At 42.6% G+C, this 16,401-nt stretch overlaps 1 protein-coding gene across 4 annotated transcripts in view; it reads left to right on the forward strand.

Annotated features, from left to right (window-relative positions):
- GRSF1 (G-rich RNA sequence binding factor 1) overlaps window positions 1–16,401 on the forward strand; it is a 42,426-nt gene that overhangs the window by 2,383 nt on the left and 23,642 nt on the right. For 2 of the 4 annotated variants that reach the window (XM_056568648.1, XM_056568639.1), the window contains exons 2-5: window positions 6,095–6,248; window positions 7,636–7,791; window positions 13,469–13,657; window positions 15,474–15,612. In XM_056568648.1, coding sequence (XP_056424623.1) covers window positions 6,179–6,248; window positions 7,636–7,791; window positions 13,469–13,657; window positions 15,474–15,612 — 554 coding nt within the window. In that variant the 5' untranslated portion in view covers window positions 6,095–6,178. Of the gene's footprint in view, window positions 1–1,185; window positions 1,356–6,094; window positions 6,249–7,635; window positions 7,792–13,468; window positions 13,658–15,473; window positions 15,613–16,401 lie in introns of all 4 variants that reach the window. The other 2 variants (XM_056568667.1, XM_056568658.1) reach the window with 2 other exon arrangements.

The following is a 16,401-nucleotide window of genomic DNA, read 5'->3' on the forward strand; positions in this document are numbered from 1 at the left end:
CAGCCGACCGGAGGCTGCGGTTCACTCCGGTCGGCTCATAGACATGCATTAAATACGGTTCCTGAATACGGCTGAGTGCGGGCACCGCGATTAAGCCCCGCCCCCTCCCAGCCGTATACGGGAACCGTAAATACAAACCGTAGTGTGAACCCAGCCTAAACTGTATCAAAACGTGCGTACAAAGTTTTATCTGTATACGGTTTGAAAAATGATGTCCGGTTGCATCCGTTTTTTTAAGAAAAAAAAGTATACGTTTTGAACTTTTCACTCCATTATGAATAAAGTTTCACTTGTGTGATTGAAATTTCAAGAAAAAAATCTGTGCAAAGTCAAAAACCTTATGGTGAAAACTGGATGCAACCGTATGCACATACAGTTCTGTACGGTTCCCATTGACTCCCATGTTTAAAAAAAAACGTATACGGGTCAATACGATTTTTCACCCGGACCAAAAACCGTGGTAGGCCACGGTTTTCTGTCCAGAAAAAAAGTAAAAAACCGTGTGGTTTGAAAAACGGAGACAACCGTATATAATATGGTGCATACAGTTTTGAATGGAAAGTATATGGCCACGGTTTGCTGTACGGTTGCATACGTGTTTTTTTAAACCGTATCCAAAAACTGTATAGAAAAATCGTGGTGTGAACCCACCCTAAACTGTATAAAAAACATGTGTACAAATTTCAACCCGTATACAGTTAAAAACCATATACGGTTTAAAAATGATGTCCGGTTGCATCAGTTTTGTAAGAAAAAAAAAAAGTGTACATTTTTAACTTTTCACTCCATTTTGAATAAAGTTTCACTTGTTTGATTGAAATTCCAGGAATAAAAACTGTGCAAAGTCAAAAAACCGTATGGAACCGTTCACACATACGGTTCCCATTGACTCCCATGTTAAAAAAAAAAAAAAAAAAAAAAACTGTATACGGTTTAATACAGTTTTCACCCGGACCAAAAAACGTGGTAGACTACAGTTTTGGGTACGGGGAAAAAAACTGACAAAACCGTACTGGATGCAAAACGGACACAACCTGATGCATCTTTCGGCATACGGTTTTCAATGGAGAGTCAATGCATACGGTTTTCACTACGGTTCTGTACGGTTTTCACATTGAAAACGTATATGGGAACTGTATTGCAAAAACGTGGTGTGAATTCACCCTCACCTTATTTTTTCCCTAGGCCACCCTGCCGTTGCTAGATATCAGTGCCATTAGTTTCAGCACCCATTATACTATTCTGCTCTTTTATTTGTTTTCCTGCTTGAAGACTGGGCACTGAGTGTCGTGCATAGTGGTTGGCATCTAGCTACAGAAGAACAGGATTTATGCTGAGCAATAGGCCAGCAGCAGGTAACCACTCTCTACAGTTGTTTGGGACACAGTAAAGAAAAGAGGCAATAGGATCAGCAGATAGGAAATATAAATGCAAAGGTATTATTTATTGTGGTTATAGGTGCAAAGCTTGAGGCTGCACCACTGAGATATGCTAAACAGCATTGTTGTAATGTTTACCACAATACATCTGTATAAAGCCCCCATGACAACACTGCTCCAGATCAGAACCATATGTCATCAGCAGTAGGCTCCAGACCTGAAGCTGTAATTATGGCTTTAAAGGGGTACTTCGCCCCTAGACATCTTATCCCCTATCCAAAGGATAGGGGATAAGATGTCAGATCGCTGGGGTCCCGCTGCTGCGGCACCCCGCTATCATTACTGCGCAGAGCGAGTTCGCTCTGCACGTAATGACGGGCAATACAGGGTCCGGAGCATCGTTACATCACAGCTCCGCCCCTCGTGACGTCACGGCCCACCCCCGTCAATACAAGTCTATGGGAGGGGGCGTGGTGGTCGTCACGCCCCCTGCCATAGACTTGCATTAAGGGGACGGGCCGTGATGTCATGAGGGGCGGAGCCATGATGTCACGCTGCTCCGGCCCCTGTATCGCCCATCATTACGCACAGAGCGAACTCACTCTGTGCAGTAATGATGGCGGGGTGCCGCAGCGGTGATCCCCGGGGTCCCCAGCAGCGGGACCGCGGCAATCTAACATCTTATCCCCTATCCTTTGCATAGGGGATAAGATGCCAGGGGTGGAGTACCCCTTTAAGAGTTTCTGTCATATCCCACAAAGATGCTTTAAGTCTGATCACGGATATATAATTTCTATGGGGGAGATTTATCGTTATTTGTCTATTGTAGACACAGTTCTACCCTTTTACACTTCTTGTCTATTGTACACTCTTCCTCAGAATTTACTAAGGCTGTTGCACTCCTTTGATAAATCTTGTGCAAATATAGAAACGCCCTCCTCGCTCTACCGTACACTCCTTCTCTACCTCACAGGAAAAGTGGATGTAGGGGTTTTGTTCTATTGCTTTAAGGGCAGGTTTTTTGTCCATCATAAAAAAAAAAAAAAAAAAAAAAACACGCCAGAAAAACGGTCCCAGCTTTTTCCTGCGGTTTGTCTTTTTTTTCTTGCGTTTTTGCTGATGTGTGGAAACAAAAACATTTACTAAACTTTCTGTTTTTTTTTTTTCATTGAAATTTAGATATGTGAATGCGGAGAGGACTGTCAGATTTTGTTAATTGCGACGATGAACAGTGTGTTTTTTTATTTATTTTTTTTTTTTTAAAGGTCAATAAAAGCATTAACGAGGGCTGTGGGGGGGTTTTTTTTTTTTTCAAATTAAATTTTTGTTGTGATTTTTTATAATTGAATTTTCAGGCTTAGGCGTCTTGTAGACAGAATCTATTACTAGGCTGGGGCTTAGTGTTTGCCCCCAAAACAGCTAGCGCTAACCCCCAATTATTACCCCGGTACCCACCGCCACAGGGGTTCTGGGAAGAGCTGGTACCAACAGGCCCGGAGCGTCAAAAATGGCGCTCTTAGGCGGTAACAGGCTGGTGTTATTTAGGCTGGGGAGGGCCAGTATTAATGGTCCTCGCCCACCCTTGTAACATCAGGCTGTTGCTGCTTGGTTGGTATCTGGCTAATACTGAAAAAATGAGGGAACCACACACTTTAAAAAAATTTTTTTTTATAAAAAATAAAAAAATGCATAGGGTTCCCCCTATTTTTAGTATCAGCTATATACCAACCAAGCAGCAAAAGCCTGACGTTACCAGGGTGGGCTAGGTCCATTGTTACTGGCCCTCTCCAGCCTAAAGAACGCCAGCCTTTTACTGCCTAGTTGGTACCGGCTATTCCCGGCACCCTTGTGTGCGGTTGGTACCGAGGTAATAATTGGGCGTTAGCACTAGCTGATTTTGGGGCTAACGCTAAGCCCCGGCTTAGTAATGGATTCTGTCTATAAGACAGCTTCCACTACTAACCCTGAAAATTCAGTTATAAAAAATATAACACATTGAAAAAAATATTTTTAATAAAAAAAAAAATACTCCTCCACAGCCCTCGTTAACCATTTTATTCAAATAAAAAAAAAAAATAGTCTTAGTCCTCCACATTCACATATCTCAAATAAGAAAAGAAAAACAAGAAATATGGGTTAGTACATTTATTTATTTATTTTTTGCTCTCCCCTAGGAAGAGTGCACATAATGCAGCGTGTTCCTTAACAGGGAGCCTCCAATTGTTGCTAAACTACAACTCCCATCATGGTGGGCTGTAGTTAAGAAACAGCTGGAGTCTCCCTGTTTGGGAACACACTGCCAGAAAGGCTCTGTTCCCATTATGCAAAACGCATAATGGGAACAGAGATCTGTCCCTCTGCCCTTGGACTACTACTCCTATCATGGGACAGAGCCGGCTGCGGGACTTTTAGGACTCTGTCCATGATGGGAGTTATAGTCCAGAGGCTGAGGTGCAGATTGCATTGAGTCATTCTACAGAGACCCGCTGCAATCTGCATTTAAGTTAACAAGCCGGCGGTACATGCGACTACATCGTGCTCCCCGACGGCTCCTATATACACTGTCATAATTCATAATCCCCGCCACCGGGAGAGGGTAGCTCTGATTGGTCAATAGCTATTGACCAATCAGAGCTCCTGTGTTCCCACGGCAGGGCTTATGAATTATGACAGTGTATATAGGAGCCATCGGGGAGCGCGATGTAGACGCATGTAAGGCCGGATTGTATAGTTAATAAATGTGGATCGCAACAGATGTCCAGAGAATGATCTGCTGTGATCCGCATTTAAGTTAAAAAGGCGGCGGTACATGCAGCTACACTGCGCTCCTATATACACTGTCACACTGAGCTCCCCTCTCCCGGCGCCGGGGATTATGAATTATTACAGTGTATATAGAAGCGGCGGCAGCGCAGTGTAGCTGCATGTACCGCCAGCTTTTTAACTTAAATGTGGATCGCAGCCGATCATTCTCTCGATCTGTTGCGATCCGCATTTATTAACTATACCTGCGTCTACACTGCGCTGACGCCGGCTTCTATATACGCTGTCATAATTCATAATCCCCGCCGGAACACGGGAGCTCTGATTGGTCAATAGCTATTGACCAATCAGAGCTCCCCTCTCCTGGCGGTGGGGATTATGAATTATGACAGTGTATGACAGCACAGTGTAGTCGCATGTACCGCCGGCTTCTTAACTTAATAAATGCGGATCGCAGCGGGTCTCTTATTAATTATGACAGTGTATACAAGAGCCGGCGGCAGCGCAGTGTAGCCGCATGTACCGCCGGCTTGTATAGTTAATAAATGCGGATCGCAGCAGGTCTCTGGAAAATGACTTGCTGCGATCTGCACCTCAACCCCTGGACTACAACTCCCATCATGGGCAGATTCTGTCCATCATGGGAGTTGCAGTCCTTACTGTGTCAAAATAGACACTTTGGTTCGTGTCCTCCGAGGTGGTATATATTTGCGCTCGAAAATGCCGTTAGCGCATTTTTTTTTTTTTGCGCAAAAAATAAAACCCAGTTAGTAAATTTGATTCTACAGTAGAAAGTGCTCTATGGTTAACTTAACCGTAGACAAGGGGATGAAAAATTCTATCAAAATTTGTGCAAAAAAACTCCCCAAAAAACACTTGCGCATATTTTTGCGCAAAAAAATAGACACAAAACAGCTCTATATACAATGATAAATTCCCCCCTATATATCTAGCACCTATGTTTTGTCTCTCAAATACCTTCTATCTATTGCTCATTTGGTTTGTCATTCTGTGCTTTGGAGGGGGCGTGTCCTCACTTTGTATGACCCATCTTCCTTCCTGAGTCTGCTGTGCCGCTCTGTAACCCCCTCCTTTGTTTTTATGCTTTTGTTTTTAAGCACATAGAAGTGCTAGTTCCACCCTCACTGGACTTTGTCGCAGCTTGTGCTTCATCTTGGACAAAGATAATGCTGCAGCTGGACAGGATTATGGTATCGATGGTATGAAGGCCCCTAGTGGTGTTTTCTATAAGCCATGATTATTATAAAAAGGAAATAACATTTTCTTATGAAGTATATTTAAAGGTGAATGCTTTGCCAAGATGTACAACATATAAAAGGTTTTTGGATCTGACAGTGCCCATTTAAAGAGGTACTCCGTTGGAAAACTTTTTTTTTTTTTAAATCAACTGGTGCCAGAAAGTTAAACAGATTTGTAAATTACTTCTATTAAAAAATCTTAATCCTTCCAGTACTTATAAGCTGCTGAATACTACAGAGGAAATTCTTTTCTTTTTGGAACACAGTGCTCTTTGCTGACATCATGACGACAGTGCCCTCTGCTGACATCTCTGTCCATTTTAGGAACTGTCCAGAGCAGCATATGTTTTCTATGGGGATTTTCTCCTACACTGGACAGTAGTGCCACTTTAAGAATAAACAAGACTCTTGGGGGAAATTCATTAAGACCTGTTCTGAGGAAAAGTTGAATAGTTACCAATAGCAACCAATCAGATCGCTTCTTTAATTTTTTCAGAGGCCTCTGGTTGCTATGCGGTTTTGTGTGCAGCAAAATACTGTGCATTATGTTATTATTATTATTAGTGAAGCTGTGGGAGTATGACCTGTCGGCTGCAATATTTGATTTTTTTTTCTAGAATATTTAGATTTATCTTTTCATTTAGGGGCTTTTTAACTTTATTTGAACAACATGTTTTGCTTTTTGTTTTGCAGAGTCCGTATAGTTTACGTGAAAGTGAAGAATACCTTGACTTACCAGAGTATGAACCAGGGTCTGTAAACAAAGGACCAAGTAAGATGTTCATTGTGCGCGCTAGAGGGCTGCCGTGGTCATGCACTGCTGAAGACGTGCTCACTTTTTTCTCTGGTACGTTTTTGTATGCTTATGACATTAAAGGGTTTTTCTGTGTGTGCAAGCGTGTGTCTCAGGGTGCAGTGAAAATGAAAAAGAAGCAATTCTTACCTTCCTGATACCAGATTACTGCCTTCTATGTTGACACCCACTGCCACTTCTTCCTGTGACGTGTTTTCCTGTAGGAAATGTCCGCTCAGCCAATCACTGGTTGGGCCAGGTCAGTGCAGCTTTTTTTGTTTTACACAGATGCATATTGGGGGAAAAAAAAACCTGAAGAAAAAAATCTGACAGCTAATTCCCCTGCACTTAAGCCAAGTAATACTGGGTTATAGTGCAGGGGAAGAGCTTTAAAAAGAGGGGTTACTTTTATTAGTTAAACAGCCAGCATGTAGGACATACTTATCTATAGATGCCTGTTGTGCTCCAGTGCACAATGGAGGAGAGGAGCCAGCTCACCCAGCTCCCCTGCCTCATCAATATTCCTCCCCCCTTGCTAAATATGCTTCTGGGTGTGCAAGCATACTTCTGGGTGTGCTTCACCCTTATGTCCATGACGTGAGAGCCTGCGGGGAAGGGGGATGAGCACGCTCTGCTGTTGCTTACTACACCCAACTTCTTGTTTAGCGAGGCAGCTCTCATGTCACGTGAAGATATTTGTTAACCTATTCATGACTGAGGTAGTCCGGGGTGGAATATTGATGAGGCAGGGGAGTTGGGCGAACCGTCTCCCCACCTCCATTGCATGCTGGAGTGCAGTAGCCATGCATAGAGAAATTGCTACAATGCAGGACATACTTTACTAATTAAAGTAAGTGACCCCTCTTTCTAAAGCACTTCACCCGCACTATGACCCAGTATACTGGCTTTAGTACGGGTAAAATAGTTGTCAGATTCTCTTTAAAGATCTGCATAAAAAGACTCTAGAAAAATATGCAACAGATGTAACTTAAAATATGCACTATAGTGAAATTTGTACTCAAAAATTAGGCTAATACAAGCAGTTAGGCCCCATTTACATGTAATTTCGGCTGAAAGTCAGAGGTATAGGATGGGATTACAGCAAAAAGGTATGCTGACATACACTGCGGTGGGCCCATTCACTTTAATGGACCAAACAAAGTTTACCAGTGACTGGTTCATTCCTCAAACTTATTCTTTTGTGAAATAAGCTAAGTGTAGTCCCCAGACGACTGTTCCATTAAAATTATTCAGCCCATTGCTAGTATACCTCAGTGTATATCAGTTTGTGCTGATGTTTTATACTTTGGACACACATCAAAAATGAGATATGAATGGGGCACTAGATTCCGCAGTTGTGTCATTCTTGGAAGCATTATTTGTGTGTTTTGATGTTTTGCCTAAAACACTTCTATACAATGCTGTCACTCTTGTTTTTCAGGCTGCAATGTTCGAAATGGCACAGATGGTGTGCACTTCATATTTAATAGAGATGGAAAACCACGAGGAGATGCAGTCATTGAGTTTGAGACTGCAGAGGACTTGGTTAAAGCATTAGAGCAGCACAAAAAGTACTTGGGTCAACGTTATGTGGAAGGTGAGCAACCCCCTACTACTGTGTTACTGTATACTGGGTTGTGATTAAAAAAATAAAAAAAATAGCCTTGGTTTCTTTGGTTACATAAGTTAAAGGGGTTATCTAGGAATCAAAAAACAGAGCTTGTATCTTTCAAAAACCGCTGTCTCAATGGTTGGATGTGGTTCTTCAGCTCAGTTCCATTTAAGTGAATGGCACCAGGTTCTCATACCAGACCCAACCTGGAGACAGACATGTAGCAATTTTTGGAACAAAAAAGCTGTTTTTCGATTCCTGAATAACTCCTTTAACTACTTTTGCAACTTTAGGCTAGGTTCACATCTAAGTTGGATGCTCCTTTTGGGCTTCAGTCGCAGATTCTATTTAACCCCTTAAGGACACAGCCCATTTTGACCTTAAGGATGCAGCTGTTTTTTGCAAATCTGACCACTGTCACGTTAGCTCCTTCCAGCAAATGGACGTTTATGGACGTCCATTTTTCCTGTCACTTAAGGCAAATGGACATTCATCAACGTCCAATACATTTTCTATCACCATGTCCGTTGGCATGGTGATAGAAACGTAATCTCAGCTGTTCTGAACAGTTGACCGATGACACTATGCAGCTGGGGACCAATCAGAATGGTCCCCTGCTGCTGATCATTGTCATTAGTGAGTCAGTTAGTGTGATCTCTGGTGACCCGATCGCCCGGAAAATAGGGATGATCGGAGCTGTCAGAGACACCACCGATCATCCTGGCAGCTGCCACCTCTCTCCTATCCCCTGCCATTGGTCATCAGGACAAACTGACCAATGGCAGGAAGGGGGCGGGAGGTCAAAGTTGAAATCCCCGCTCTGCCCGCCCCTGGATGTCGGGGCAGAGCAAAAGGGAAAATGGCGGAGCGTGTCGGGACAGACTATCAAGGCAGGACCGGCGGCGGGATTGGGACAGGCAGAGGCAGCAGTAAAGATCAGCTGTCTGGGCATGCTGGGTGTTGTAGTTTTGCAATATCTGGAGGGCCACAGTTTGGAGACCACTGTGCAGTGGTCTCCAAACTGTAGCCCTTCCAGATGTTGCAAAACTACAACTCCAAACATGCCCAGACTGTCCAGGCATGCTGGGAGTTGTAGTTCTGCAACATTCGGCCCTACATTGAAGGCCATGTGTGTTTAAAAAGCCCCCATGGTGCCGGAACAATGCCCCCCCCCCCCCCCCACATGTGACCCCCATTTTGGAAACTACACCCCTCAAGGAATGTAATAAGGGGTACAGTGAGCATTTACGCCTCACAGGGGTCTGACAGATTCTTTGAACAGTCGTCCGTAAATTTTTCAGTTGCACAGCCCACTGTTTCAAAGATCTATCAAAGGCCAGTGGCGTGTAAATGCTCACTGCACCCCTTATTACATTCCGTGAGGGGTGTAGTTTCCGAAATAGGGTCACGTTCTGGTTGCACGGGGGGCTTTGTAAACTTACATGGCCCCTGACTTCCATTCCAAACAAATTCTCTCTTCAAAAGCCCAATGGCGCTCCTTCTCTTATGAGCATTGTAGTTCACCTGCAGAGCACTTTACATCCACATAAGGGGTATTTCCATACTCATAACAAACAGGGTTACAAATTTGGGGGGGGGGGGCATTTTCTCCTATTACCTCGTGTAAAAATGGTAAGTTTGGGAAAAAGAACTGCATTTCAGTGAAAAAAAAATATTTCATTTACACATCCGACTTTAACGAAAAGTCATCAAACACCTGTGAGGTGTTAAGGCTCACTGTACCCCTTTTTACATTCCTTGAGGGGGTGTAGTTTCCAAAATAGTATGCCATGTGAGTTATTTTTATTTTTTTTTTGGCTTTTCTGGCACCATAGGGGCTTCCTAAATGTGACATGCCCCCCAAAAAGCATTTCAGCAAAATGTTGCTTTCCAAAAGCCATATGTGGCTATTTCTCTTCTGAGCATTGTAGTTCGCCCGCAGTGCATTTGATGTCCACACATGGGCTATTTCCATACTCAGAAGAGATGGGGTTACACATTTTGGGGGGCATTTTCTCCTATTACCCCTTTTAAAAATGTAAAATTTGGAGGAAAACCAGCATTTTAGTGAAAAAAAAAAATTTATTTACAAAATCCAACTTTAACGAAAAGTCGTCAAAAACCTGTGGGGTGTTAAGGCTCACTGTACCCCCTTGTTACGTTCCTTGAGGGGTTTAGTTTCCAAAATGGTATACCACTTTTTTATTTATTTTTTTTATTTTTTTTTTTTTTTGCTGCGCTGTTCTGGCACCACGGGGCTTCCTAAATGTGACATGCCCCCCAAAAACCATTTCAGAAAAACTCACTCTCCAAAATCCCATTGTCGCTCCTTCCCTTCTGAGCCCTCTACTGCGCCAGACGAACACTTTACATCCACATATGAGGTATTTCCTTACTCGAGAGGGGGATTTCTCTCCTTTTACCCCTTGTAAAAATAAAAAAAAACTGGGTCTAAAAGAACATGCAATTTTGAATTTTCTCCTCCACTTTGCTGCTATTCCTGTAAAAAATCTAAAGGGTTAACACACTTACTGAATGTCATTTTGAATACTTTGAGGGGTGCAGTTTTTATAATGGGGTCATTTATGGGGTATTTCTAATATGAAGGCCCTTCAAATCCACTTCAAACCTGAACTGGTCTCTGAAAAATTCAGATTTAGAAACTTTTTTGAAAAATTGGAAAATTGCTGCTGAACTTTGAAGCCCTCTGATATCTTCCAAAAGCAAAAACATGTCAACTATGTGATACAATATGTCTACTTTATGTTTGCATATGTGAATCAATATATAATTTATTTGGGATGTCTATTTTCCTTACAAGCAGAGAGCTTCAAAGTTAGAAAAAATGCAAAATGTTCAAATTTTTCATGAAATTTTGGAATTTTTCACCAAGAAATGATGCAAGTATTGACAAAAATTTACCACTAACATAAAGTAGAATATGTCACGAAAAAATCAATCTCGGAATCAAATTCATAAGTAAAAGCATCACAGAGTTATTAATGCTTAACCCCTTAAGGACTCAGCGTTTTTCCGTTTTTGCATTTTCATTTTTTCCTCCTTACCTTTAAAAGATCATAACTCTTTCAATTTTGCACCTAAAAATCCATATGATGGCTTATTTTTTTGCGCCAACAATTCTACTTTGTAATTACATCAGTCATTTTACCCAAAAATCTATGGCGAAACGGAAAAAAAATCATTGTGAGACAAAATTGAAAAAAAAAAAAGCCATTTTGTAACTTTTGGGGGCTTCCGTTTCTACGCAGTACATTTTTCGGTAAAAATGACACATTCTCTTTATTCTGTAGGTCCGTACGATTAAAATGCTACCCTACCTATATAGGTTTGATTTTGTCGTACTTCTGGAAAAAATCATAACTAAATGCAGGAAAATTAATGTTTAAAATTGTCGTCTTCTGACCCCTATAACTTTTTTTTTTTTTTTTTTTTCCGTGCATGGGGCGGTATGAGGGGTCATTTTTTGCGCTGTGATCTGAAGGTTTTTAGCGGTACCATTTTTGCGTTGATAGGACTTATTGATCGCTTTTTATTAATTTTTTTCTTGATATAAAAAGTGACCAAAAATGCACTATTTTGGACTTAGGAATTTTTTTGTGTGCACGCCATTGACCGTGCGGTTTAATTAATTATATATTTTTATGATTCAGACATTTCCACACGCGGCAATACCACATATGTTTCTTTTTATTTACAGTTTTTTTTTTTTTTATGGGAAAAGGGGGGTGATTCAAACTTTTTTAATAGGGAAGGGGTTAAATGATATTTAGTCCTTTTTTATTTATTTTTTTATTTTTTGCTGTGTTATAGCTCCCATAGGGACCTATAACGCTGCACACACTGATCTTTCACATTGATCTCTGGTTTCTCATAGGAAACCAGTGATCAATGATTCTGCCACTTGACTGCTCATGCCTGGATCTCAGGCACTGAGCAGTCATTCGGCGATCGGACAGCGAGAAGGCAGGTAGGGACCCTCCGGCTGTCCTGTAAGCTGTTGGGGATGCCGCGATTTCACCGCGGCTATCCCAAACAGCTCCCTGAGCTAAACTGCATGCTTTCACTTTAGACGCGGCGTTCAACTTTGAACGCCGCGTCTAAAGGGTTAATAGCGCGGGGCAGCGCGATCAATGCCGCGCGCTATTAGCCACGGGTCCCGGCCGTCGTTAGAGGCCGGGCCTGACCTGCTATGACACAGTGTAGATCGGGAGCGGACTCATGACTTACTGGTACGTCATGAGTCCTTAAGGGGTTAAAGTGACAGTGGTCAGATGTGCAAAAACCGCTCTGGTCCTTAAGGTGAAAATGGGCTTGGTCCTTAAGGGGTTAAGCATTAATAACTCTGAGATGCTTTAACTTTTGAATTTGAGTGTGAGCTTGTTTTTTTTCCCCACTGGCGTTTGACAGATTTTTTTGAACAGTAGGCTGTACAAATGAAAAATTAAATTTTTTATTTTCACGTACCATTGTTCCGAAAATCTGGGGATAGGAGGAGATGGCACCCCTGCCACCTCGCACCTATCCTTTTAGAATGGTCGGAGCTGTCTCTGACAGCTCCGATCATCCCTATTTTCCGGGCTATCCGGTCACCAGAGACCTGATCAGCAGAGACCTGATCAGCAGAGACCTGATCAGCAGAGACCTGATCAGCAGAGACCTGATCAGCAGAGACCTGATCAGCAGAGACCTGATCAGCAGAGACCTGATCAGCAGAGACCTGATCAGCAGAGACCTGATCAGCAGAGACCTGATCAGCAGAGACCTGATCAGCAGAGACCTGATCAGCAGAGACCTGATCAGCAGAGACCTGATCAGCAGAGACCTGATCAGCAGAGACCTGATCAGCAGAGACCTGATCAGCAGAGACCTGATCAGCAGAGACCTGATCAGCAGAGACCTGATCAGCAGAGACCTGATCAGCAGAGACCTGATCAGCAGAGACCTGATCAGCAGAGACCTGATCAGCAGAGACCTGATCAGCAGAGACCTGATCAGCAGAGACCTGATCAGCAGAGACCTGATCAGCAGAGACCTGATCAGCAGAGACCTGATCAGCAGAGACCTGATCAGCAGAGACCTGATCAGCAGAGACCTGATCAGCCCAGAAAAGCCGTGATTCGCTGGTCAGAATTGACCGGCGAATCACAGCGATCGCCGACAAGGGATGGTCTCGGGACCCCCCTGGCCGATATGCCGGGATGGCTGCTGATAGATTTCAGCAGTCAACCGGTTCCTATCACCGCGTCCAGTGTGTGAAGTGACACTTAGCAGCACCGTACATGTACGGCGCTCATCGTTAAGGGGTTAAATAATGGGACAGAAAGCACTGAATGCAGTATATATTTTTTTCTGTAAAGCTCTGTTCATGTTTGCTTCATGGCGAAATACATTGGCAGATCCTTTGCATGAGGTTTCCATTGTTTTGACAGAGAATAGTGCTGCAGCTAGTGCTTTTTGTTCTGTCAAAAACTAGGTGTGCAACAGTGGCTCTGAGTGGAGCATCCATAGCAGATGTGAACAGAGCCTAAGATACACTGTTTACAAATAAATACTGTGGTAGAAACACTGTAGATTACCATATTTTTCTGTTTACTTTTATTGCTTTTAATGAAGTAAATATGTAATATTTATTTTTTTGCAGTATTTGAAATGAGCCAAAAAGATGCTGAGTCATTGCTGCAAAGGTTGCAAGCTCCTTTGTCACCCACTACAGCCACTTCTGTGTCTCAAGCTGCCCAGTCAGTGGCTGGTACCCCAAGTGATGGCACTGTACGCCTCCGCGGTCTTCCATATAGCTGTAGTGAACAGGATATTGTCAGTTTCTTTTCAGGTGAATTTTATGTGTACTGTTTTTGATTTCTATATTAAAGTAAAAAAAATACTAAATCGGAGATCCACCATTTGGCTATATAACTCTAGCACTAACATACAGCAGGGGCACATACAGTCATGGCCGTAAATGTTGGAACCCCTGACATTTTTCAAGAAAATTAAGTATTTCTCACAGAAAAGGATTGCAGTAACACACGTTTTGCTATACACATGTTTATTTCCTTTGTGTGTATTGGAACTAAACCAAAAAAGCAAAAAAAGCAAATTGGACATATTGTCACACCAAACTCCAAAAATGGGCTGGACAAAATTATCAGCACCCTTAACTTAATATTTGGTTGCACACCCTTTGGAAAAATTAACTGAAATCAGTTGCTTCCTATAACCATCAATAAGCTTCTTACACCTCTCAGCCGTAATGTTGGACCACTCTTCCTTTGCAAACTGCTCCAGGTCTCTCTTATTGGAAGGGCACCTTTTCCCAACAGCAATTTTAAGATCTCTCCACAGGTGTTCAATGGGATTTAGATCTGGACTCATTGGCCACTTCAGAACTCTCCAGCGATTTGTTGCCATTCGTTTCTGGGTGCTTTTTGACGCATGTTTGGGGTCATTGTCCTGCTGGAATACCCACGATCTCAGACGCAAACCCAGCTTTCTGACACTGGGCTGCACAGTGCGACCCAAAATCCGTTGGTAATCCTCAGATTTCATGATGGCTTGCACACATTCAAGGCAACCAGTGCCAGAGGCAGCAAAACAACCCAAAAACATAATTGAACCCCCACCATATTTCACTGTAGGTACTGTGTTTTTCTTTGTAGGCCTCATTCCTATTTCGGTAAACAGTAGAATGATGTGCTTTACCAAAAAGGTCTATCTTGGTCTCATCTGTCCACAAGATGTTTTCCCAGAAGGATTTTGTCTTGCTCAAGTTCATTTTGGCAAAATGTAGTCTTGCTTTTTTATGTCTGTGTCTCCTGAGTCTCCTGCCATAGCGTTTCATTTCATTTAAATGTCGACGGATAGTTCACACTGACACTGATGCTCCCTGAGCCTGCAGGACAGCTTGAATATCTTTTGGAACTTGTTTGGGGCTGATATCCACCATCCATACTATCCTGTGTTGACACCTTTCATGAATTTTTCTCTTCCGTCCACTCCCAGGGAGATTAGCTACAGTGCCATGGGTTGCAAACTTCTTGATAATGTTGCAACTGTGGAAAAAGGCATATCTAGATCTCTGGAGATGGACTTGTAACCTTGAGATTGTTGATATTTTTCCACAATTTTTTTGCTTCTCAAGTCCTCAGACAGTTCTTCTCCTCTTTCTGTTGTTCATGCTTAGTATGGCATGCACTCACACAATGCAAAGACAAATTGAACTTCTCTCCTTTTTATCTGCTTTCAGGTGTGATTTTTATATTGCCCACACCTGTTACTTGCTCCGGGAGAGTTTAAAGGAGCATCACATGCTTGAAACAATCTTATTTTTCCACAATTTTGAAAGGGTGCCAATACTATTGTCCAGCCCATTTTTGGAGATTGGTGTGACATTATGTCCAATTAGCTTTTTTTCCCTCCCCTTTTTTGGTTTAGTTCCAACACATAAAGGGAATAAACCATGTAAGTAGCAAAACATGTGTTACTGCAATCCTTTTCTGTGAGAAATACTTCCTTTTCTAGAAAAATTTCAGGGGTGCCAACATTTACGGCCATGATTGTACATGCTGTGGATTGTGAATATTACAGCCTTGTGTTCCCTCATTTTTAAAATAGCGGTTTGTGATTAATTGACGTCTATGTCTTTACAGGTCTAAGTATTGCCGAAGAAGGCATAACATTTGTATTTGACCATAGGGGGCGCAAGTCAGGGGAGGCATTTGTACAATTTGTTTCTGAAGAACATGCAGAACAAGCACTTTTGAGACACAAGCAGGAAATAGGCAGCAGGTAATGTTGTGTGCAGTGGCATTGCATATTAGTGTTGCATATTAATTATTGTAGATATTTAGCATATTTGTTGTATTGTTTAAAGGAATATTCTGGCAACTGACACTTAAGGCATTTCCATTAAATATGCCACCAATTGTCCAATACAATGTTCCCCTGAAAAGGATGTATACATTAAATCTAAAATGCAAGGCAGATAATGTAACTGTTTATATCAATTGATATTTCTGGATAAAAGTATAACTCTCCTAATATCCATTGCATTATTTAGGTGCTGTGTGCATATATGTATATAAACATCTTTCAGATAACCTCCCAAAGTTACACCAAAAAGGTCTTCTTTGAGAAGACCACTTTTTTGGTGCAACTTTGGGTGGTTACCTTAAAGGAAATCTGTCACTAGTGTCACCTGCACTAAGATGTCAGTACTGACAGCTAGTGCAGGTGACAATGGTACTTACCTTGTCCCGTTCCATGCAGGGGATGTCTGGTAATCTCCTCCGTTAGCTCCAGCTTAGGGCACCCGGCTTGGGGCACGGGCGGAGTTCAGTGACGTCACCGCTGCTGTTCCGAGAACCCGGGACCCAGCAGAGAGCAGCAGTGGCTTGGAGCGTGGGCGAAGGGTAGTGGTGTCACCACTGCTGCTCTCTGCTGGGTCCTGGGAACAGCACTTGTGATGTCACTAAGCTCCGCCCATGCCCAGAGCTTGCGCTAACGGAGGAGATAACCGAATATCCCCTGCACGGAACGGGACAAGGTGAGTATCTTTGTCATCAGTGTCACCTGCAC

Source organism: Hyla sarda, chromosome 1, assembly GCF_029499605.1.
Source record: "Hyla sarda isolate aHylSar1 chromosome 1, aHylSar1.hap1, whole genome shotgun sequence".
NCBI lineage: Eukaryota > Metazoa > Chordata > Amphibia > Anura > Hylidae > Hyla > Hyla sarda.